Source organism: Furipterus horrens, unplaced genomic scaffold (assembly GCF_987537825.1).
Source record: "Furipterus horrens unplaced genomic scaffold, mFurHor1.1.pri manual_scaffold_4, whole genome shotgun sequence".
Taxonomy (NCBI): Eukaryota; Metazoa; Chordata; class Mammalia; order Chiroptera; family Furipteridae; genus Furipterus; species Furipterus horrens.
The window spans coordinates 53,942,796-53,966,651 of NW_028327174.1; the positions used below are offsets into that span (position 1 = coordinate 53,942,796).

Sequence of the window (23,856 nt, forward strand, 5' to 3'; positions counted from 1 at the left end):
TTCTCTCCCTAAGCCCAGCTAGAGAAACCTAAGTGAGGTAGTGAAGGGGTCTCCCGGAGGGAAAAAAAAATCTGCCAGAGTTTTCCAGACCTTCCTGATCCCCGCCAGCGCCCTCTCCAGCGCCTCCGCTCGCGCGGCGGGGGGCGGGGGGGGGCGCTTCTCCTGGCAGGGGCGGAGATTTCCTGGGGACAGGCAGGCAGGAAAGAATAAGACTTGGGGCTTGTGGAGGGGGATCGGAAAGGGGCCGAATGGCTTCAGAGCCCCTGACCACAGGCTGTTAAGGTTGCCCAGGCGCCTGCTCTACCCACCCCCTTCACTCCACCCCCAGTCTGGTTCTTTCAGCGCCTCTATATAGCTCAGAAATTGCTCTCCTGTTGGATCTTGTGAATCCAGATCCCTGGAGGGCCTGGTCCAGAGGCCTTTTCCCCACAGGGCACAAAATAGGCCTTCTCCTCTGCCCTGCTCATATATTTGTGGAGGTTTGAATCTTGCTTCTCCATGCCCTCAATTAACATCTATTTTCTATCCAAAATATCTGACATAGGTGGTACCACATGCAGGTCATATACAGAGATGCAGAGTGGTCTTCCAGGCCATTGTGCCTGGTTCTACACACACACACACACACACACACACACACACACACACAGAGATTGAAAATATCCTTGTTGCCACTTTGGGGTCTCTGGCGCAGTGAGGAGGTTTACTACGCTACCCTGGCTCCTCACCTCCAGGCTCACCCTAGAGACCTTAGTACTCTCAGTTCATGACCCCACACACACTCCTATCTAGTTCTGCTCACCCAGGATCCCTTCTCTTGGGCATCCTGTCTACCTCTCCTGAGTCTTGGTTCACTTTTCCCTGCTGACAGGTACCTTCTCAGCAATAGCAGTGCCTTGGGACACCCAAGGAGAAGGGCCTCCAAGGAGAGGGAACTCCAACCTGAAATAAGTTTCCGAGAAGTTCAACCTGGGCAGGGTCCCCACCCCCCCAAACTAAGTAACCATCCCTCAGCCATTTTTTGAAGAGTGGAAGGCCCTGGGGGTGAAGAGGATGGTCTATCCGTTACCAAGAAACCCTCAGTGCATCATAAACGCAGCTTCATCGTTCCTTAAAATTAAATACAATTTAAAAGGGCATTTCAGAGGTTTGTTGCAGAAAAGCCAGCTTCTCCTCTACAGGGTAGAAAATCCAGCGGTCTGGAAGGCGAGCCGACGCGCCAGGATGCAATTTCTCCAAGTAGACACCAGGTGTCGCTGTGGGCTCGTTGTCCCGGCTACCCCCAATTCCAAGAACCAGTTTTTCCTCCCCCTTCTCTCTCTTTCTCTCTCTCACTCCCTCTCCCCCTTGGTTAGGCTTTGCCAACATATCAAGATGCGTTTCGCCGGCTTCCATCACTAACCTCCCGGAGGTCATCAAGCCAAATTTATGAGTGGCCGCTGGAGTCACGTGACTCTATTTAAGGCTCCCTTATTTGGGAAGAGCGCATAGGATAAAGAAAGAGATATCTCCACCTATAAATTGTGCACTTTGGAGAACAAAAAAACCCCTCAACTTCAAAGAGTCACAAATCACCCTTAATCAAAAAGGGTGCAGAAATTTTTTTTGGGCCCTCCCCGCCATGAGCTCCTACGTAGCCAATTCATTCTATAAGCAGAGCCCCAATATCCCTGCCTATAACATGCAAACTTGTGGGAACTATGGATCGGCCTCAGAGGTGCAGGCATCCAGGTACTGCTACGGCGGATTGGACTTAAGCATCACTTTCCCACCGCCTGCGCCTTCCAACTCTCTCCACGGGGTAGACATGGCTGCCAACCCCCGGGCTCACCCCGACCGCCCCGCCTGCAGCGCCGCGGCCGCTCCGGGACACGCTCTGGGCAGAGACGAAGCGGCTCCTCTGAACCCCGGGATGTACAGTCAGAAGGCGGCTCGCCCAGCGCTGGAGGAGCGAGCTAAGAGCAGTGGGGAGATCAAAGAGGAGCAGGCGCAGACAGGGCAGTCTGCCGGACTGAGCCAGCCACCGGCCCCGCCACAGATTTACCCGTGGATGACCAAACTGCACATGAGCCACGGTAAACTTTAGGACTTCATTTTGCGCGCTCGGGTCCGCCTGGGTTTTATAGGCCATGCGGGGCAAATAAAGAAAAAAAAACCTGCGGCCATAAATTTTACGATCCAGGCATCAATGGCTCGTAAAACTGTCCACTAAAAGGCTTAGAGGCTGTGTGCGCCCAAATTTACGACGACATAATTGGATCATAGGAACAAAACGTGTATAAAAGGCAATATTCAATTTTTGGGGGAGAGGGAGGGAGTTAAAAAAATAGAGGGATCTGAAGGGTGAGGAGCGCGGGGCTCCAGAGCGGGGATCCCCCCGCGGCTCCCTCCCTCCCCCTATGGAGCCGGCTCGGCCTGCGCTCGCCGCTCGGGAGGATTCCAGCGACTCGGGAGGGGCGGGAGGGGGGTCCCCGGTGCTCGGATCTCGAGAGTGCTTATTGTTCGGTCCGAGCCTGGGTCTCCCTCTCGCCCCATCCCACAGCCTCTCCGGCTGCTGAGTGAAGGCTACGGCGGAAAGTTTCCTGCCTGGGCAGAGGCGCCTCTCCCGGGGCTAGGCTGGGCCGGGCCCGCCTGCGGCCCGCTGGGCCTTCCTCACCCTGCTCGCCTCGGGTCCCTCCGGCCGTGGGTCCGGGCCTGGGGCTCGGGTGGGTACGCTGAGGCGCTGCAAGCTATTCACCCCTTCCTGGCTTGGGGGGTGTTTATATTCCAGAGACGGACGGCAAGCGGTCCCGAACCAGTTACACGCGCTACCAGACTCTGGAACTAGAAAAAGAATTCCACTTTAACCGCTACCTCACTCGTCGCAGGCGTATAGAGATCGCCAACAACTTGTGTCTCAACGAGAGACAGATCAAGATCTGGTTCCAGAACCGCAGGATGAAGTGGAAGAAAGATTCCAAAATGAAAAGCAAAGAGGGTCTTTAGAGGCAGCGGGGCGGGGGACCTCCAAAAGCACCCCGAGCCCATTTCCGTCCCCTCTCCTTTCCTTTTCGGTTTTCCTCTCTATATATTTTGGGGCAAGGGCGGTGGCTGGAGCACCGGCTTCCCGGGCCTCACAGACGAAAGCGCTTCCCTTTGGCATTCCGCATCCCCACCGACCCCCCAGGTTCCCACCGGGCTGCCTGGCTGTCCTGACTCCTTTCAGTTCTGCTGAGCTCTGGGGCCCCAGAGCGAGCTCCACATGGGTTCCTGGGGCTGTGACTTAAGGGCTCACGCTGACTGCACCCAGCCTGGGCGGCCTCTTAGGCTTCCAGTCCCGGCCTGACCCGCCAGAGTTAAGGTGGGCCTTGCGGTTGCCGCAGGCCAAGAGCCCCAACCCTCCAGCTTCGCCCTCTCCTTTGTTCCCGGTTTAGGCGGGCTGGTGAGAGAGTGGTTGTGCCTGGGGGAGTCTGGCGTCAGACTGGCCAGACTTGGGGTGCCTTCTCCTAGCAACTAAACACAAGTTGATCGTTTTTTAATGATTTGCATAATAAAAAGGGGAGATGATTGAAGCCCGCCTAGGGCCCCTTTGGTTGTTCTACACTCTCCAAACCTTCTCCCCCAACCCCAAAGCTCAGAAACCTCTACAGCCTGCGCCCTCTGCATGCCCTCTCAGGTCCCCAGCCTCAGACCACTAACTAGGTCAACTATTGAGGTTCCCTACTATAGGACCCCAACAAGCGGTCCTAGAGGCTTCTGGCTGCCAGTAGTCCCTGCCATGACTTTCTGTGCCCTCCTGTCCCATTGCTGTTGTACAACTATTTATTGACTCCAGGTCTTTCCTGAAACTATATTTTGTCATATCAAATAAAGACAAAGAACAGTACTAAAGATGCCGCAGCTCCTCTCTGTTTGGGGCATGTATTGGTGAAAAGTGTCTAAATGGGTTGTGAGAGGGAGGCCCGCAGCCTTTAAGCCTCTCTTTCAAGGGAATTTTTAGGAACTTCTTGAGGTATTGAGACAAGGGAGGTGAAACTGAGCTCCTGTCCTGATCCCTGTCTCCAAGAACAGCCTCTGGGGGAAGGGGAGGATACCCAGGTGCCTGTACTGGCCTGTCCCGTGCTGCGGTTGTCCAAGGCATTCAGGCTTCTGCACCCTATTCGCACCTTGGCTGGGTGGGTCTGAGGCCTCTACACTGACAGCGGCCCTCACTGCATGCCAGAATGAATCTGCAGGGACTGGTGGCTCCGCAATACTCAGACTCAGGCCCTCTGGGCCTCTGAAGATCTCTCCCAGGGCTAAGTGGTCCCTGAGAGACCTCCATGGACATAGAGAGAGGCTGAACCCTCAGCCTAAGGTCCATTTGGTCTTAGAGAAATCCTCAGAAAGAGTTGGTGCTGCTTGGTAAAGGGTGCTGGGGAAGTTGGAGGAGGTGTGTTTCAGCTTTCTCAGATACTGGTGGATGGTGGGTAGGGAGGGCCATCTTCAGGGTGTATACCTGCCTGGCAGGAATCTTCAGACTGTCTCTCTGCCTTCTAGGGCCTAGGGCTATGCAGGACAATTAGCTGGGAAAGGAGCTGCATAGACCAGTGCCTGGGTTGCATCTTTTGCCATCATTTATCTCTGTCAATGGGATTTTGTGTATGGGGAGGGTGGGTGAACGCGAAGGGGAAAAACAGATAATTCAGGTGGTGCCTGAGGCTGGCTTAGGCCCATGCTCTGCTCTGCTCCAGATCTGGGAATGGGATGGGGGAGGAAGTACTTTATAGGAGAAACAAATGTGGGAAGGGTCCATAAAACTTTACTGCATTTCCTCTCTGGCCTCCCACAACAGGGTGATTTCCTGGAGCCAAGCCTAGGCTCCCCACACTGGGGATGGGGGTGGGGATTTGGAGGTTCAGGAGCTGGGCTAGAAGGCTGCTCTGCAGCCAAGAGGGAAGGAGAGTAGAGAGGCTCTGGGGAGGGGTAAGAGGAATATTTATGATTATTAACGCTGATGCTCTTTGGATTTATTATAAGGACTGACTTCTCTGCATCCTATTGCCTAAGCCACCTGTCATTTTTTAACAGACCCAAGAGCCTTTCCTCACCCCATGCTAGCATGTAGGAGGTCTCACAAAATGTTTATTGAACTGCACCCATTGCTACACCCTTGTCCACACTACTCTCACTCAGAACAGACTGGGGCTCCTGAAATGTCTCTCCTCCACTAGCACACAGCAGACAGCCCAGCACCAACTCACTTCCTCTCCTTTCTCTCTCTCTCTCCCTTTCTCAAATAAAATGTGTAATTTTCTTTAGGGAGTTATTTTAATTTTTTCTCCATGCTGAGTAAAACTATTGGGTGAGCGGTGAAGCGTGGACAAGCACTGGCGTCTCCAGTGGGTAACAGTTAACTAAGAAAGAGGCCCTGGCGCCCACCATCACCTGCCCCAGCCTCCCTGGCTGCCTAGGCCCTGTACTTCCTCCCCAGGGGATGCACTGCCCCTGGGTGAAAACCAAGGGCTTTGCCAGGGGTGGGGGAAATGTTGCTCAAATCTGCTGTGCAGGGCACACCAGCCCCATCGTACACTGACTGCTTCCTTCTCACAGGGTTTGGGTCTCTCATTCCATGGAGAACCTGGAGGACTGGCTTAAGCTGGGTAGGTTTGGGTAGATGCAGCCATGCCTCCCTGTTTCCCCGCTCCTGTCGCAGTCTGCAGATCTGGTGCCCAGGCCCCAGCATCTGATTCAGCAGCATTAGTGGTCACAACTCTGCACTGGAAGTGGGTACAGCCCAGACCCTTGCTTTCTCCCTGAGCAGAGGCTTCTACTGTCAGTCTGAGGGAGTTTCCCCGCCAGCCAGCCTCCTGTAACAATCAGCAAGTACCAGGGTTTAACATTACTCTGGGGGAGTTAGTGGAGGGGCTTCTGGGTCCCAAACAGAGACCACGAAACCTGCCTCTATACTTTGCCCTGAAACCAACCCCCTCTGGCAGCAAGAAAGAAGGGGAAGAAGCATGACTTACCTTCCTGGGGGAGTGGGAAGAGGGGGACACGGCCCACTCTGAGCAATTAGAGAAGAGAGGAGGAAAAAAATAGGAGGAAAAAAATATCAACACGACCTCGAAGGCGACAGGTCCTTATGGAAATAAGTAAGTAAATAAATAAGGACCCACCCTCTCCCCATCCCCACCCTGCAGGGGGTCTTGGGGGTGGGGCAGAGGAGCAGCACAAGGGCTTTTTAGTGTAACTGAGCATTAGAGAAATACCCATGGTTTCTATGTGAATTTAGGAGTTTGAAACTTTTGGAGGTTATTTATGTGAATGGCCTGAAGGCAAGCCCGTGAGTGGCTCTTGGGGGACCACGTGATGTCATTAAACCAAGTTTTATGGTGTAGGGAGAGCTGACAAACCCACAATATATTTACATCATATATAATCTTAACTGTCCAGCCACGCAGCTGCTGGTGAGGTTTAATGCTAGGACAGAGGGCCTGGCAGTTAGAGGGGATTACGGCGCTGGGGATGATGGTGAGAGAGGTTACATCTTGGAAAATGAATCCCAGGCGAACGCTGTAAGTTAATTTTCTCTTGCTCTGACCCTTTCTCCCGTTTACCTAATCTTTCCCCTTCGTGAGAGAAGGCAGTTCCCACTCATTAAGGGGAGGAGAAGAAGGCCTCCCCAGGCGCTCAGGCTGGGTTGGGAGAAGAGAAGAAGCCGCTGGAAGGTAGGAGGATTGGGAGAGCTTTCCTCCCCAGATCAGCACTCTCCTTCCTACCCCTTATTCCCTCCGGTTGTGAGTCAACTGGGGTAAAGAGAGGCCTGGGCTCTCTAGAGCTTTGCCAGGTCTCCCTGACCCCCTCTCCCTCCTCAGTTGGTAAGAAAGACAGCGGTCTGTGGGCACAAATGCAAGATGTCTCTGGGACCCCTTGGTCCAGGCAAGGACCAGTTCCGCCCTTAGCCAGTGACCCAGAGTCCAGACAGTGTGGGCAGCTGGGAAAGGAGGCAGGGGTAGGAGGGCTTTGGGATTTTTGAGCCCAAAGACTACAAGCTGAAATGGCAGAAGCATCTTAAAGGTGGCCAGTTGAACTCCAGGGGTCCCAAAAAATTTTCTCTTTCCTCACCACCAGCTGTCTCAGCCTTACTGGTCTGGGATTCTAGTCTGGGGCCAGTGTGGTTTCATGCCTCATCCTCTCTCTATCTATTGGGGTCTTTCCTGGCACCCCTAGCCCTCACCTAAGGTAAATCTAGGCCAGGAGGCCTAGAAGTTACTGCTGTAAGTATAGTGTAAGTGGATGAGGGAATGGAGGCAACTGTTTTTATTAGGCTGGCCAGGAAAGCCCTCCAGCCCTGAGGAGAGAGTGGGTTCCGGGGCATGGGGCAATCAGGGCCCCAATACGTTCATGACACTCTGGGGCCAGTCTCAGCCTGGGGCTCCTTTCAGGTTTCTGGGAAGGAGCAGCATAAATGCAGGCCTCGGAGACACATGTCCTCCACATCTGTGAGTGCAGTATCCCTCCCGGTGCCTCACCTGGAGCTAAGTCAGGAACATGACAACGTATGAACATGACAATGTAGGCTCCTTAAAGGGGCCTACCTGGAATCGCTATAGATTCAGAAGCAAGGTGGAAGGTGGTCCTATGGAGGGCAACTCAGGGGAGAGAAGGAAAGCGGAGGGGCAAGCCAGGTCTGTGCCTTCCCAGAGAAGGGGTGGACGGCCTTGGAGCAGGAGAGGGTCTGGGCAGCCGCTTTGTGGAGAGGTGCATTTAGGAACCGGGGAGAGGACGCTGTGAGCTTGCCCCTGCCGCCCAAGAGACTAAGGAAGAAGCAGGGATCAAGCACAGACAGAGAGCCCAGGCAGACTCTGGGAGGGTGGAAGGGGGCAGAGACCCAAAGGCACTGGCGTCTGAGCTGGAGCCCTAGCCCTCAGACCTAGTAGTCTGTCGTTCTTTCTGAGGATCACGAGCGCCTTACTAGAGAACTCTTCCTATGCCTTTGCTCTCCGCCTCAGTACCTCGCAAAGACTTGGCCTCCCTACTCCTTTATTCCCAGGGAAGCGTTAGGATCCCAGAGGATTCTTAGCAGGCCATTTAGAAAGTTAACTCTTAGGTTCTCCCTTCCTCATTACCGGCCCTCCTGGACTCTTCTCTCCCCACCAGTCTGTGCTTTTGAGGGTTTCTGAAAACTTTCTATCCACGCAGCAGGGAGATGTGAATTTCCCTTGTTCTACAACTCTTCCCTCCCTCTGGCCTCCCCAAGGCCTTAGGGAGCGAATCTAATGGTTTTTAACCAGGAATTTAGTCCGGGTGAAGACCCACACCCAGGTAAGACCCACAGCCTCCCTGGACTCCTGGCCAAGTCTCAGTCCCATTCCTTTCCGCTCACTCGGGGTGTAGAGCGATGTATGCGTGTGTTTCTGTTTTACAGATTTATACAGCATCTTTGGGGGCCTATAAGTCCTTGTCCCCTTTTCTGTTTTTTAGGCTCAAAAATATCACCCCCTTTTCCTGACCAAGTATAGATCGTCCTTTCTCTCAAAAAATTCATTTCAGCCCGCCCCCCGCCCCGCCTGTTTTGTAGGACAAATACAAATGGAAATAGGACGAATACAAACGGGGTCTGAGGTTTTTGGTTTTCCCACCCTCAATCCAGGCGCTGAAATTGAAGGGGGTTTCCTCTGGAGAGGGGGGCGATGAGCAGTCAATCAGGTGCCAAGGTGCCCCAGCCAACCCGGAAAGCTTTAAATTTTTTTCCTAGGTTTTTAACCCTGAAAGGGTCAAGCATCCAATCAAGAATGCGCTAAGCAGGGTCACATGGCCTGCACCAACCAATCAGCTCCAAAGTACTTGGGTCTCTGTTTCTCTCTACCATTCCACTTGGCTTCCTCCCTCCCTCTCCACCACTCCCTATAGCTCCTAGGTCCGCACAATCTTAGATGCCCTAGGGGATGAGTGATGCTGATAATTTCCTAGCCCCCTCCCTCTGTCCCTGAACCAGCTCTAGAGTCTTTGGCTTGTATCCTCTAGTTATAACGAAGTTGTACCACAAGGTCAGTCTCGACTGTACAGGAATCTGAAGTTGTGAGGGTGCCCTCTGGATTACTCCCATTTTTGGCCCAATTCTCTGGGCTTTACAGATGTGCCGCAGGTGTGGATATGACCTCGAGCCCTGAATTCTAATGCTGACTGTGATTATTCCCTATACACTCACCCTGTACAAGTTTTCATTCTCTTCTGATCTTCTTGGGGGCAGGTGAGATGATTAGAAGAAACCTTTTGATTTGTGTTTCTGGAAATACTCCAGGAGCCATTAGCTTTATCTACATGATGATCCTGTGTCCTAGCCAATAGCTATCAAAGGACACAGCCCACTGAAGGTGTGGATTTCAGTGTTTATGTTTACATGGGTCAGATCAGAACAAGCAATAGATGGAGAAACTATTTCTGAGCCAGAGCATCTGATGGCACAGGGAGTATGCATGTACGACAGAAGTGTTTGTGTTTCCTGAACATTTTGGTCTGGGCCCTGAGCCAACCCACTCATGGGTCCAGACAGGTACTTCTCTCCTCACCCCCCAGTCTCCAAAGCTTTGTTCCAGGGTTAATTTTCTGGTTAGGTTCCCCTCCCCTCCCTTCTCTCTCTGATTTCCTGTCCTCCTTAAGCTGAGGGGTAGAAGTTCTGATGAGCTGTGCTATAAGGACCTCTAAAGCCTCCTCTGGGGGCATCAAGCATGCAGGAGTGGGAGGGGTGGCCCAGTTTGAGCTAGGCTTTGTCAGCACCCTCTTGCTTGTTTGTCTTCTGGGTAGGGCTGAGTTGGGGACTATGCCACAGGTGGGAAGGATTAGAATGAGAAGCCAGAGGGAGGGCAGCTCTTCTCAAAAGCCATTGAGCCCCCACTTCCCACATCACCTTCAACTGCACTGCTCCACTGACACTTTCATGAGTTAGGATGAAAGCACACACACTTCTTTTTCCCTGGTAGATGGTGTGGTAATCTTGTCTGAGACCAACCGTCACCTCCAGTGCAGATTTTTTACACTGTAGTTTCCAGATTCCATGTACATGGTGAAAGAAAGATAGGGGGAATTGGTTGTCTAAACAGGCACTGGGAATAGAGATTTTTGTCTCTTCAACCCTTCTAACACCATGTAAACTTTATCTGTCTCTTTGACTCTTCCTCTCTGTATGTAGTTGCTTTGGACTGAATTTCTCACCTGAAGTATCATCATCCTAGGCTACAGTTCTGTGTTTTCTTTTGCTGAGGAGGCAATCACCACTCTGAGCCTTCTCCTCGGTGGGGCTGCAGAGCTTGAAACCCTTTAGGTGGAGACGGAAAAGAATCAGAACCCTAAGCTAAGGCTCTTGGGTTAGAGGTTCAATTTAAGGAAGAAGCTAGGCTGCTTCAGGGCCAATAAAATTATACCCTCTTTAATGGGTCTTTGTAATCTAGGATGGTATGTCTGTTCTGATAATATCTCCTTCACAGGCTTTGATGGGACCCCACAAGCTAAAGAAGTTTGGATCTGGGGTGATAGACATCTCTTGGTCCTTGTGTCCTACAGAACCCTGGGATCCATCTCCCTCTGCCATTCCTAAGGCTCACTGAATGGCAAAAGAGAATGGAGACACCCAGGAGAAATAGCTCTGTATGAGAGAGAGAGGGATAAAATTTGGGGCTTGAGAAAGTTGGACTAGGTAATCTAACACCTTTGTTCAGCCTCTGATGGCAAGACCTTAGAAGCTACAATGACAAGTTGAATAGAAGGCTCTTAGCATGCTAGGAAGCCAGTGCAGGCAAGAGGCTACTTCTTCAACCTGACACAAGTACAGAGAAAGTTCTACTATGATCTGTAGCTCTGTATGGGCTGGGTGGAATGTGCCAGCTCAGTTCCCTAGGATCCATCAGTGCTGCACATGCCACAGCTTTCAGAGAGGTAGAGTAGGCTGGGTTCTGCCCTAGAAAGATTCCTACTCCTCCCAGCCTCTGACCCCAAACACCACACCTAAACACTAAACACACAGAAGTATATGTATGTGCCCAAGTGCAGTATGAAAGAGGTCTGAAGCCCAGGCTGCACACAGTAAACTGGTCTTGAATCACTTTCCAGTCCTTGTCCTGCCCAATTTTTTCCATCTACCCAGCCTGCCCTCCCCACCCCTGCCCTCAAGTCCTGGGCAACTGTTCTCTTTCCTCCCTTCTGCCTCTCTGGAAAACCAAGACCCTGGAGCAGCTGCCACAGATAGTGGCAGCCAAGCTCTTGGTGACCTTTAGTGTCCTGTTGGCCTGTTGGGGTGTGGGGGGGTTGGAAAGCAATAAAGGACTATGAAGCCAGATCCTCACCTGATCAAATCCCCCTTTACCCTTTGTTCCAGGACCAAATTCCAAATCTCTCATGGCTGATTCTTTGCTCAGTGAAGAGAAATCTTGACTAGTAAATACTTCTTTAAAAAGTGAACTGTCTGGCTAGAAAACTGTGTGTGTGTGTGTTTGTGTGTGTGAAGTGAGATCCCTCATTTTAGATTGTGGCTCTCCCTCTCTTCTGGATAGAGGATGGGGCGGAGGTGGGTGGGGAACAACTTTTTATTGAGGGTGCTTTTCCTGTTGGGAGTAGAGATAGGGTCATAAAAGCCTGGAGGAGGCTGTTTTGATCTGGTGACTTCTCAGGAAGTAGCATCTGAGGTTTTGCTTTGTAAATCACTCTACCCCAATCTAGCCAGCTAGATTGGATTGCACATCCCCAAGCCCACCTGGGGCCCCACTATACCTCCCTTTCCCCAGTAAACTCAAGAAGAAAAATGAAAGCAAATCCAGGGCTCCCAAAATCTTCCACCTCTAATAAGAAATGCGCCCACTGGTGATTTTCCCCCTGAAAGTTCCAGATTTTAACATCAATTGAGCAACCTTTCATTTTCTTTTGCCCATACAAACCTTGGTCCCCCTACCCCTCAGTTAAAAAAGGCCAACATCCAACGCAATCAGCTTCTGAGCCTGGTGGTAGATACCTTGACTCCTGGGTGCTCTGCTCTCTTCTGGGTTGCTGTCTCCCTGTGACCCCTTTCCTGAGCCCCAAACCCCTCTTGACAAGGTGGAACAAGGTGTATAAGAGAGAGCTCATAAATAGAGGGGGTGGGAATGAGGCATATAGAAGACCCCATCTAGCACCACAGGAAAAGAGGAAACTCTGTAGTCCAGTGACTGGTTTTATGTAAGTAAGATGGGTGCAGGGGTGTGTGTGTGTGTATGTGTGTGTGTGTGTGTGTCTCTAGCCAAGCCCTCTTCAAACAAAATCATAATTTACCTAAATGACTCCATTTTGTAGTGTCAATTAGCCTTCCCCTCCTAAAGACACCCCAATTTCCCATGGGTGTCCCCTGAGCCTGGGGCTAAGGAGCTGAAGGGAAAAGAAGTAAAGAGCCCTCTACCTCCATCTCAGTTTGGGCTTTGTATATCAGGATGTTTTTAGGCCCAGGCATCAGGACTCCTATCCACCGCCAGAGAAATGCCCCCAAATGCTGGAAATGAGGCCATAGATTAAATGAATTCCTGGGCCCTCTTAGCATTTGCACAGGCTCTAGTGTACCCTTGTTTATGTCCCAGAAAAGTCTGGGCTGGGACATCCCAAACCCAAAGGCAATAGAGAAACGATGTCATTCCTAGGACTCCACACAAATACACGTGTCTTTATAGAGAGCTGAGCACTCCTGTAACTGTACATGTGAAAATGTATTTATAGATCGCTCTATGTCTCTATAACAGGATGTGTGTTTTACATCTCTCTCTATTCCACATTTAAATGCAGATTTATAGATCTCTAGATTTATAGATCTACAGTGAACATAACAGTCCTCTGTCGAATTCCTGCGTGCACATTACCAATCTTTCTATAGTGTTGGATGTATATGCTAGGATGTACTGGTACAGCTCTCTCTCTCTCTCTCTCTCTCTCTCTCTCTCTAAACATCTAGATGAATATTTGGTGAGGTTTTTTTTTCCTCACTTGGGAAGAACTACGGGTGTGTTGCTTGATCTCTATTTTGAAAATTTTATCTAGATTTATGTAAGGGCCCTAAGTCATAAAAAAGCTACATATTGAGGCAAAATATTTGGAGATCTTGATAGTCTTTGCAGTTTTTCTAGAAACTTAAATATTAGAACATATGTTTAGAGATGGTTCCATAATGTATATACCTATGTGTAGGGGCATAGATCACCCTCTGGAAGGATTTAAAGTTTCTGAATCTCGCTCTTTATCTCTGTGATCAATAAAGATATTAGATGAGTGGGGATGGGAACAAATATCTTTTGGATGTTTTGCTTATTAAAGCAAGTGATTCTGTTGCTGTCTCTAAGGCTATCTTCAAATCTAGTACAACTGAGTTATCTGCCCCCTGAAAACCCAATCTAGGGACCACAGCCTCTCGGCAGGCTAACCCTGTGATCTGAAATCCCAGCCCAGGCTCCCCAACCTGCAGTGCCTCCTAAGAGAGCCACTAAGGAGAAGGGGACTTAAGAAAGGGAAGAGGCCTTCAGCCCAGCTCCTCTTGGCTCCCAGGGTGGAGAAGCTGAAAGTCATGAGAGTTTCCCCCATTCGCACACCCACCTCAACTGGGCCTTTGACATTTGAGGAAAAGGATATTCAAGTCCCCAACTATTTTTTTAGCGTGCCCAAATGGTGCCAGGGTCACTGACCAACCCCTAGGTGCCCCATCCCCAATTGTTCTTGGTGCCCAGGGCCCAATTAAGCGGCCGCCTCGCTGCCGGCAGCCCCGCGCTCTTATCGGCGGGATTGATGCCTCCGCGGCTCCTGTATATCATTTCCAAGATTTTTTCTGTCCAACTCCTCGGCTCCTTTGGCTTCCACGGCTTTGACTAATGATTGCTACAGATGCCAACGTCTCCAGAATCCTAATAACCAGGCAGGCGGACTCTTATTTACCCAGCAACATCGCTGCGGGGGAAGGGGGCTGGGGGAGCAGAGGTTGGGGTGCTGTGGGTTGGGAGGCAAGGAGAAGGTTGTGACCAACTCAAGTTTCACTGAACTTCTTTCCCAGTGAGAAAGACATTCCCAACTCCCTCCTCTCCCCAGGGGAAAAATACAAAATACTGCTAATAGTAACTCATTGCTTACCTCCTTGGAAAGGATCAAAGAATGGACAGGCCGTGCGAGATAACCAGAGAAGTGTTTATTAGTTGTAAATAGATGAGAGATTAAGCGGAACACCAGCGGTTTAGGGAGGGGGGAAAATAGTTTTTTCTTCCAGAGGCAAGAAAGGGAAAGCCAGCCACGGTGGGAGAAGAGGCTCCTATTCTTTATTTCAAGTCTTCCCCTTACACTCCCCACCTCAAATCTACACTACTCATAAATTAAAACCCCTTCCCTCTCTCCCTTCCTTCGCCTCACCTTCAGTCAGTCCCTCCGGTGTAAGGACTGCCTGGCACTCGAGTTCCTGGACAGAGGTGGCTGAGGCTGACGCTGGTGCCCGTGGGGGGCTCTGTCTGGGGCTGGGGAGCAACGTCAGACCCAACAGCCAAGGGCAGGTTGGGGACTCTGAGCCGCCAGCCCTGAGGTCCCGCTCGCGTGTAGTGGTGGAAAGTTGCGGTCGTATTTGCTTCTGGGCGCTTCTGGGCCGCGGACGCCGGGCCAGGTTCTGGGGGACGCGACTGGAGCTCCTCGCCCGCCGAGCCTGGAGCCAGGCGTCGCGCTTCCTCGAATGCCAGTGCAGACCTCCTACTACACCCCTTATCCGGGTGAGGGGGAGATGCAGCACCGCCGGCAGCCCAGCCCCAGCCCAGGCGCGCAGTGATAACTCAAACTCTGAGCGTTTCTCTATCAGAGAATAATGGAGCACAAAATAATTCAGAAAGGCGAACGGTCAGGACAACAGTCTCCGAGCCCCGCGTGGCGGGCGGGCTGCACACCCGGCCGCGCCGAGCCCGGGAGGACCATTTCGTTGGCGTGTAGGGCGAGGCAGCAGCGGGACCGGACCCAGGCCGCCCGAGGGGCAGTCTCTAAATTACAGCCCGTCAGGAGGACTCGGAAAGACAAAAAGGGAACCGAAAGATTTAAACCAGTCGAAGGCAGAGGCGTCCTGATGCGGCCAAAGCGAAAAGCAATCACGTAATTAAAGTGGGGAGAGGGCGAGGCCCGAGGCTGGGGATCCGGGATTTGGAGGAGGTGGCCGCGGTGCGGGAGGAGGCGGGCGAGTATCCGGGAAAGGGACTCGCCCGCCCGGGCCGAGCGCGGAGAGGCTGCGGGCAAGTTTAGAACAGATCGCTATTGATTCCCGCTTGGCTGGGAAGAGCAGGATTGGGTGTCCTCTTCCAGGCCGGTTCCTGAAGCCGCAGACAGCCCCTTCTCAGATTCTATCATTTTTATGGGATTCTGGCGGGTGGTTAAAGGGCTGCTCCTCTATTCCTGTGGTACCACGGATCTGCCTAGGAAAGTTTTATGAGAGCGCGCAGGTGGCACAGAGATATTGGCTCTAGGTTTGAGGGGATAGAAGGAAGTGTCAGGCCCCCTGGTTTCAGGCACTTTCATATTGGCCTCAGTCCTGATTCCCCCAACCCAGAGACCTAGGCTTGCCTTTGGAATGACTCCTATCTATGGGCCCAGGCTTGGAAGGGGGAAAGGAGTTGGGTGGGCTTATTAAAAAGGAAACTTGGGGCTGAGCAAACTGGACCCCTTTGGTCAGGGAAAGAAAAGGAACAGTTCCTGGAAGAAGAAAATAAGGTCCATAGGCAGCTGTTTTGTGAGGGAACGATGTTCTTGTTATTCTTGAGGTTAATAATGGTAATGATTAGGAATGGCTGGGTCAGCCTGGAGAGACTATCTCTACACAATCTTTTCACAGAGGCTTCACTGGAGAAGTCAAGGGTTCCCCAACTTGGCTCTGATTGGGGAGAATAAAATAAAGACAGTCTTCTCTTCCTCTGCCCTTTCCTCTCCCACTCCTTGAGAACTCCAGCAAAAAGGGGACCTTATAAAATCTCTGTGCCCACCCCCCATCAGTTTCCTCTGCTCTCTCCAATTTACTAAAATGCACTGTCTTTGGGCATTGAGCTTTTGCGGGGTGCTCTTCTTATGAAGTTCAGCAGGCAGTTACCAAACCAAGTCCCCATGAGTCTTGTCTCTGGCCCTGGAGGAGACCCAGGGTCCCTTGCCTGTTCCATGGAATTCTCCCTCTATCCTTAGCCTTTCCCAGTCTCTGCCTATTTTGATCCCATGGGTCTCTGGCAGCTCAGAGGCCAAGAACAGCTGATGGCAGATGCCCTCATCAACCCCCCACCCCCACCCCAAAGGGATTGCAGTTTCCTATGGGCACCTTAATTCCGAGAGCACCAGGCTGAGGAGCCCTCCATAAACTACCCTAAAGCAGCTTAACTCCTGAATCTTTCAAAACTGCATTTAGTCTCCTTTAAAAGTAAAAGTTCTTCCCCCCTCACAGGAAAGTTCAGGTCACAAACCTCCAACAGTGCAAGCTTCCTGCACCCTTGAATCAGATTTTCAAACAACAACTATATTCATAGTAAGAATTAAAACTTGCATCAAAGGGAGAAAGGGACACCCCAAGCCCAAGTTTTACAGGAGTTATAATTCAGCAGCCTTGGATGGGAGTGGGGGTCAGTGAGGCCAGGATGAGCAAGGAAAGGATGGGGAACCCAACCTCTAACTAACAATTTCTCCAGCATAAAAATGAAACATCAAATTCGTTAGCCCAGGGCCTTCATTTTTCCCTTTCCACATTATAACTAGTTATTGAACTCGCTGGAAGATCTAAAGGCCATTTGCGAAGAGACAAATTTCAATGGAGTTTCCCCATCAATAACCCCATGGCAGTGACCTATTGGAACAAGTCAAACACCCGAGGTGAAATGCAGGTCACTCTGTCTAACCAATATTAAAATGCGGCCACTTTTTAAAAAGCCACTTTAAACGAGATTTGAGGAAAATTGAATTCCAAGGAACGCAAGGCAAGGAGGGGGAAATCTAGGAGAAGACCTTGCCTATGGCCTTCGAACAAATAAGGGAAATTTATCTTTAATATTTTAATAAAGGGGGGCAAATTAACATTCCATGATTGCTTTTATTTATTTTTCTTTTTTTTGAGACTATAAGTGATTCCAGGAGAGAGAAAAAAGGTTGAGTATTTTCTGGTGACACATCCGGATTATTAAAATCATTTTAGACCAATTCATTACTTTTACTGACAAGAGATTTAAGAAAAAATCAATTAAGTATTTGCATATTCTTTTGCATACATTAACCCTGCTTGCTGGCATTAGAAAGGGACAAAACACATATATACATACTTACACAGAGAGAGAGAAAAAAAATGGGACAGGAGTCTTGCTTTAGTCTGGGGTTTTCAAGTTGCTTGGAGAAAAAATAAAAATAAAATGAATTATTTGATTGCATACCATCTAAAAGTCAATTCATTTCAGGCAGAGGAGACATGTTGCGATTTTTAATCTCTAAAATAACAAAAACCACATACATACACACACACACACACAAAAAAAAAATCCTGCACTCTGAGAACAGGGAAAGGAATGACTCTCATTTTCCTTCTCTTTGCCTTCCAAATCCTATGTTGGTTCTCCCATTTATTTTTCTTCCTAAGAAAATCCAGGGAGTCTGAGAGGTGGATTTTAATGCAGCACAGAATCTGTGGAGCTGCTAAGGTCTCTCAGCCGGCAGCTTGTTACTGGGAAGGGGAGGAATATGGGTTATCCAACGGTCAGTATGGTAATCTGGGCACAATAAGGCCTCGCACACAATGGACACATATTTTTCTTCAGCGGTGTCAGAAGGGAAGCGCTTTGTACTGAAACATGTTTCCGAAAGAGAAACCAATTCGAGATTTAGAAAAGAGATGGGGTCTGGGGTCAGGGACATTCAGAGAGTGTTTGAACGCTGGCAAAAAGTGGTCCGAAAAAATAAAAAATAAAATTGGGACAGAGAGAGATGGAAGGCAGAGCTGGGGTAGAGAGATCCTTGGGTTGGCAAGGCAGGAGGGCAAAGCACAAAAGGAGACAGGACCAGATACTAGGCTTCATCACAGGCAAGAACTGATTTAGTGCCCCCACTCCCCATTAAGCCAATGCTAAGTGCAGGAGCCTTCCTAAAGGGTTTGATTTCTGTACTGGTAGTAAATGAAAATGTTTGTATATATGCGTGTGGTGCAGTCTGGCTTGCTATTTTCCTCATGTGATGGTCGACTTCCTTGTTATTAAGCTATAGGAGACCAAACAGTTTTTTTTTTTTGGTAAATGATGTAGGTAAGTGTGGACATATTTGGGGGAGTCTCCCAGATTTCACTTTATGGATCTGCATGTTGAATTAGCTGTGCAAAACTGGAGTGAGAACCCCACATGTTTGTGGCTGCTTAATATATTAATAAATATTAATTGTATGTATGCATATATATTTGTTCACCATAATAACCAGAGACAGACTTGACATTTAGTTGAAGGCATCTGAACTCTCTGTATCTACTTACACATACTGGCCTGAAGTGAGTTTCCTGCTCCTGCTCCCTCAAGCCACCTGCAGGAAGCTTAGACTCCTGGGGAGTGAGCGTGTAGGATGGGCAATGCCTTGGGAAGAACTCTTTAACAAGTCCAAGAGTATGAAGAGATTGAAGAAATGATCATTGAGGTGGAGGCAGGGCTGGTAGAAGGTGAGTGTGAGAGCAGGGACGAGGGTAGCCAGGCCAACATCTCACCTCCTCAGATAGGGAAAAGAATATCTGGGCCAGCCTGCTGGGCAGGAAGCCTGATGGGATGGAGCAGCCTGATCCAGGTGCTGGCCTGGAAGGGAGGTTGGGAGTGGGGCTGGAAAGTTTTCTCTTCCTTCAGCCACCCTCCTCCATCCCTACCCTACCTGAGATTCCAGGAGCTTTGGCTCTCGTCGGGGCAGTGGTTCGGACTTTTTATGTAGGTCAGTATTCAGTGTTGGTTTCCCTTTGTCCTCTTCCTGCTCTCACCCCACCACCAATAATTACAAAAAATAAAACCCTCTCACACTCCAAATCACTATCAACCAAGCAGCAGCCTTCCCCTCCTCAATGTCTCAAGTTCCTCTTCCAACCAGATCAGCCAGTCCTCCCATGAAGGGTGTCCTGGACAGGAGTGGGCAGGGGTTCTCAACCAACTGGAAATCTGGGACTCTTCTCCAAGAGATGGTACACCTCCAGGGAATTCCTGTTCCCTCACCTGCCTGATGGCAGGGGGGCAAGGCACTGTCCTCTTGGGGAGAGGGTATCCATGGACCACTCCCCAGGCATCAGGGGTGAAGGTGGGAGACCTGAGCATTAGAACAGGGAAGACAGTCAGGGGCCCAGGTGGAGAATCAGTCCCTTTGGGCATCAGCTGTGGCCCAGTGTCTCTCTCATTCCTGCCCTCAGGGTGAGCCCTAATTTGGAAGTGGGGACCCTCTCTTGCACCCCAAAGGTGGTGAGAGACAGGTTGAGAATCTCCCGACTTCAGTCTCCCTCTCACAAGGGCTTTATTTTTTTTCTTTTCCCTCCTTATTCCCTTAATTGCAGATGTTCTAATTAAACCCTCAAATAGTTGTTATGCCGTTTTAAAAGGTACTTATTCAAGTGTCAACCAGGCTGGGCTGGGAGGAGGCAGCGTAGGGCGGCGAATTAAAGGTGGATTGACTAATCACAGCGGCGATCATAATAATAAAATCAGAGGGAAAAAAATCACATTACGACTTTTCGTGGAAAGGAGGGAGCAGGCAGCCAGCGGCCGCCAGCCCTGCGCCGCCGCCGACACAAAGAGTGCGGGCGATTCCGCGAGACTGATTTATGACGTTTTACAGCCCTATAAAAGCTGTAGCGACGAGGCAAGCGCTCCTACCACCGCTGGCAGATTTAGTCTAATAAATAAAACATAAACAGTTAACTTTATGTGTCACTTTTATTGTTATCAAGTAAAATATAGCTGAGCCCCGGCAAGCTATGATTTTAAGCTATAATTGTTATCAAGTACAACAAGGGGACCCGGCTCTCTCCCTGGGCTCTCCCTACTGCTACCCCCCCAGCTCTGAATTATGGGATCAGTTAATTGGAAATGGTGGCATGACGTGGCCACCCCTAACTGGGGGGAGCTTGAAAAGCAGCCCTTCTTGCACCATGGCCCTGACACCCCCACCAGAGTATTCCTGTTTATGGGTGGCAGAGAGAGGGAAGGGGCAGGAATGGCCTTGGAGAACCCCCTGAGGTGTGCCCAGCCTCCTCAGCTTGGTGAGCTCGCCCCTCAGCTTTTGGAAGGCAGCCTGGAGCTGGCCCTTGAGAATATGTGTTTACATGTAAATACATGTGTTACATGGATACAATCCCTGGCTTGGAGCAGGCTCTACCAACACAGGCCTCCTTCTTAGCTAGGTCTGCCCTCTGTGGGAATGGAAAAGGAAGAGCTACCAAGGCCTTAGCTGGACACCATCACAGGGCACTGCCTCCTGGCAGATGGCTCTCCTCCTTGCCCCAGCTTCTTAGGAAGCAGCCTTGGAGGTAGTTATCAGAAAGCAGCAGGCCAAACGGAATGGAGAGTGGAAAAAGCAGCCAGCAGTAGAAGAGATCCTCTGTTCCTGGGCTGGGGCAGGGAGGGTCAGTGGGTAGTAGGGGAGGGCAAGGTTTCTGAACTCTTTTGCCAACCACTTCCTGTCTTTCTTCAGCGGGGGTCTCAACCCCCAGACCTCCAGAAATGACGTCAGAATCATTTGCATCCCGCTGCCTCTACCTGCCTGGTCCAGCTGGGACCCTGCCTGGCAGCCCCATGGCGAGAGGGTTGGGTGAGTGTGTATGGGGAAGGGGGCCTGGACTCTGGTATGGTTGGATGCAGGGCACTCCAGGCTCTTCAGCCCCCCTGGGCTCAGTTTGGGCCCCTCCCCATCCAAACTCCACTCCAGTGCTCATTCAACTTCCTCTTCCTGCGAAAGAGGGGCGCCGCCGGGTGACCTACACTGACTAAGACAGGATCACCATGAATGGAGACCTCTGGAAAAGCTAAGGAGCTGAGACCCAAGGGGCCCATTGGAGGCCCAAGAGGAGACTTTGCAAGAGGTCTGAATCACAGCCTTCCGTAGCCCCTCAATGCCCAGGCTTTGGAAAGGAGCTGGGCTCACCATCTCCTTTTACAGGGGAGGGCTGTCAGCCTGTGGGGTGCGCACTGGGGCACCCTAGCCCCTGACAGCTAACCCCACATCACCACCACCACCACCACACACACAAAAAAAATCGGATACATTTTGAATAAAGCGATTCGGTTCCTTATCCGGGGACTGGGTTGCTCCGTGTGATTGGCCGGCAGAGTCACATGGTGAAAGTAACTTTACAGGGTCGCTAGCTAGTAGGAGGGCTTTATGGAGCAGAAAAACGACAAAGCGAGAAAAATTATTTTCCACTCCAGAAATTAATGATCATGAGCTCGTATTTGATGGACTCTAACTACATCGATCCGAAATTTCCTCCATGCGAAGAATATTCGCAAAATAGCTACATCCCTGAACACAGTCCGGAATATTACGGCCGGACCAGGGAATCGGGATTCCAGCATCACCACCAGGAGCTGTACCCACCACCGCCTCCGCGTCCTAGCTACCCCGAGCGCCAGTATAGCTGCACCAGTCTCCAGGGGCCGGGCAATTCGCGAACCCACGGGCCGGCCCAAGCGGGCCACCACCACCCTGAGAAATCACAACCGCTCTGCGAGCCGGCGCCTCTCTCAGGCGCCTCCGCCTCCCCGTCCCCAGCCCCGCCAGCCTGCAGCCAGCCAGCCCCTGACCATCCCTCCAGCGCCGCCAGCAAGCAACCCATAGTCTACCCATGGATGAAAAAAATCCACGTTAGCACGGGTAGGCAACTTTGCTTTTTGCTCTCCCCCTCCCTCCCCTGTTCCCCAGCCCTCCCCACCCTCCCTGGCCCCCTCTGGCCCCGTCCTCCTTTCTCTCCTTCCCCCTCTCTCTCCAGGAGCGACTCTGGGTTAGCACAATTGAACTGGATTTACGAGCGAGAATGGGTAATTACATCCCCCATAAATTTTATGGCTTAGCTACTCTGGGCAGTCCGAGCCATGTGCTACGATCTGTTATGTATGTGTGAAAACTATGCTCGCTTTCTAAGGGCGCATAAATAATTCAGTGTCGTTACAATGAGGATTCCCCTCTTATTACACTACAAAGTCTCCTGCTTCCTTCAACTTCTTTATAACCCATTTAGCTTGATGACTTTATTTCCACCACCCCCTCCTCCTGTTCCACAGAGCTGAGGTTGGGGTGAGGGTGGGGGAGGGGAGCCTGCTGCTTCTGAACCCCGTTATTTGCTTTTCCCCTCCCCACTCCCCCAGTGAACCCCAATTATAACGGAGGGGAGCCCAAGCGCTCGAGGACAGCCTACACCCGGCAGCAAGTCCTGGAATTAGAGAAAGAGTTTCATTACAATCGCTACCTGACCCGAAGGAGAAGGATCGAGATCGCCCACTCGCTGTGCCTCTCTGAGAGGCAGATCAAAATCTGGTTCCAAAACCGTCGCATGAAATGGAAGAAGGACCACCGACTCCCCAACACCAAAGTCAGGTCAGCGCCCCCGGCCGGCGCTGCACCCAGCACCCTCTCGGCAGCCACCCCGGGCACTTCTGAAGACCACTCCCAGAGCGCCACCCCGCAGGAGCAGCAACGGGCAGAGGACATTACCAGGTTATAAAACATAACTCACACCCTGCCCTCATCCCATGCCCCCAACCTCCCCTCACATACAAATTGACTCTTATTTATAGAATTTAATATATATATATTTTGGTTCTTTTCTCTCTTCTTCCCACCTTACCCCTTGTCAATTCCAAACAGACAAAACAGATAAACAAACAAGCCCCCTGCCCTTCTCTTCCTTCCACTATTAAGGACCCTTTTAAGCATGTGATGTTGTCTTAGCATGGTACTTGCTGGGGTTTTTTTTTTTTTTAAAGGCCTTTTTGGGGGGTTATTTATTTTTTAAGGAAAAAAACTGCAAAAATTATATATTGCAAGGTGTGGTGGTCTGGTTTGGGTGGATTTCAGGGGAAATGAGGAAAAGAAAAATGGAAAGAGATTTTTTAAGCCAATTTTCATCCTTCTCCTCCTCCTCCTCCTCCTTTTCCCTGCTCTTTCCTTAGGCCTTTTGCATTGAAAATACACCAGGGGAGGTTAGTGAGAGGGAAGTCATTTTAAGGAGAACAAAGCTATGAAGTTCTTTTGTATTATTGTTGTGGGGGGAGGCTGGGAGGAGATGGGGGAAGACAGCAGACAAAGCTAAATGCATCTGGAGAGCCTCTCAGAGCTGTTCAGTTTGAGGAGCCAAAAGAAATTAAAAATGAACTTTCAGTTCAGAGAGGCAGTCTATAGGTAGAATCTCTTCCCCCCCACCCCCTATCGTGGTTATTGTGTTTTTGGACTGAATTTACTTGATTATTGTAAAACTTGCAATAAAGAATTTTAGTGTCGATGTGAAATGCCCCGTGATCAATAATAAACCAGTGGATGTGAATTAGTTTTACGTCAATGTCTGATGGTTTCTTTTTTATCCCCATCCTCCTTCTGGCTTAGTAACATCCCACCCTCTCTATAGTTGCCTAAGTTTACTCTAAGCAAACACACAAATCTTAACTCTAACTCTAGCTTCCCAATGTCCTTAGAAGAACCAGTAAGGGGGCTGGGACAGGGGATTCTCACAAGAGGGGATGTAGAAGATTAGGGATGATTTCTCATGTCCCTTCACTCTAAGTCTGCAAAGAGGCCAGATTCTCCTGGGGGTACTTACAGTGGAGCTGGGGGGGTGGTATCTCACTTTTCTATAGTTAGGCACAATTCTTTCTTCTAGTTTCCTCTCCTACCTTCTCCCTTTTCTCTGCT

At 50.5% G+C, this 23,856-nt stretch overlaps 2 protein-coding genes across 2 annotated transcripts in view; both read left to right on the top strand.

Moving 5' to 3' along the window:
- The window catches only part of HOXC4 (homeobox C4), a 59,737-nt gene extending 36,237 nt beyond the window's left edge, over nt 1-23,500 (top strand). Inside the window, exons 2-3 of the mRNA XM_090275588.1 lie at nt 20,647-21,825; nt 22,317-23,500. Of these exons, the coding sequence (XP_090131714.1) occupies nt 21,387-21,825; nt 22,317-22,672 (795 nt within the window). The 5' untranslated portion in view covers nt 20,647-21,386 and the 3' untranslated portion in view covers nt 22,673-23,500. The remainder of the gene's footprint in view (nt 1-20,646; nt 21,826-22,316) is intronic.
- On the top strand, nt 1,622-3,832 carry HOXC5 (homeobox C5). Its single transcript, XM_090275587.1, has 2 exons — nt 1,622-2,075; nt 2,771-3,832. Exons 1-2 carry the CDS (start codon nt 1,622-1,624, stop codon nt 2,983-2,985), a joined length of 669 nt encoding a protein of 222 aa, XP_090131713.1. The 3' UTR covers nt 2,986-3,832.
- Nucleotides 23,501-23,856: the final 356 nt, after the last annotated feature.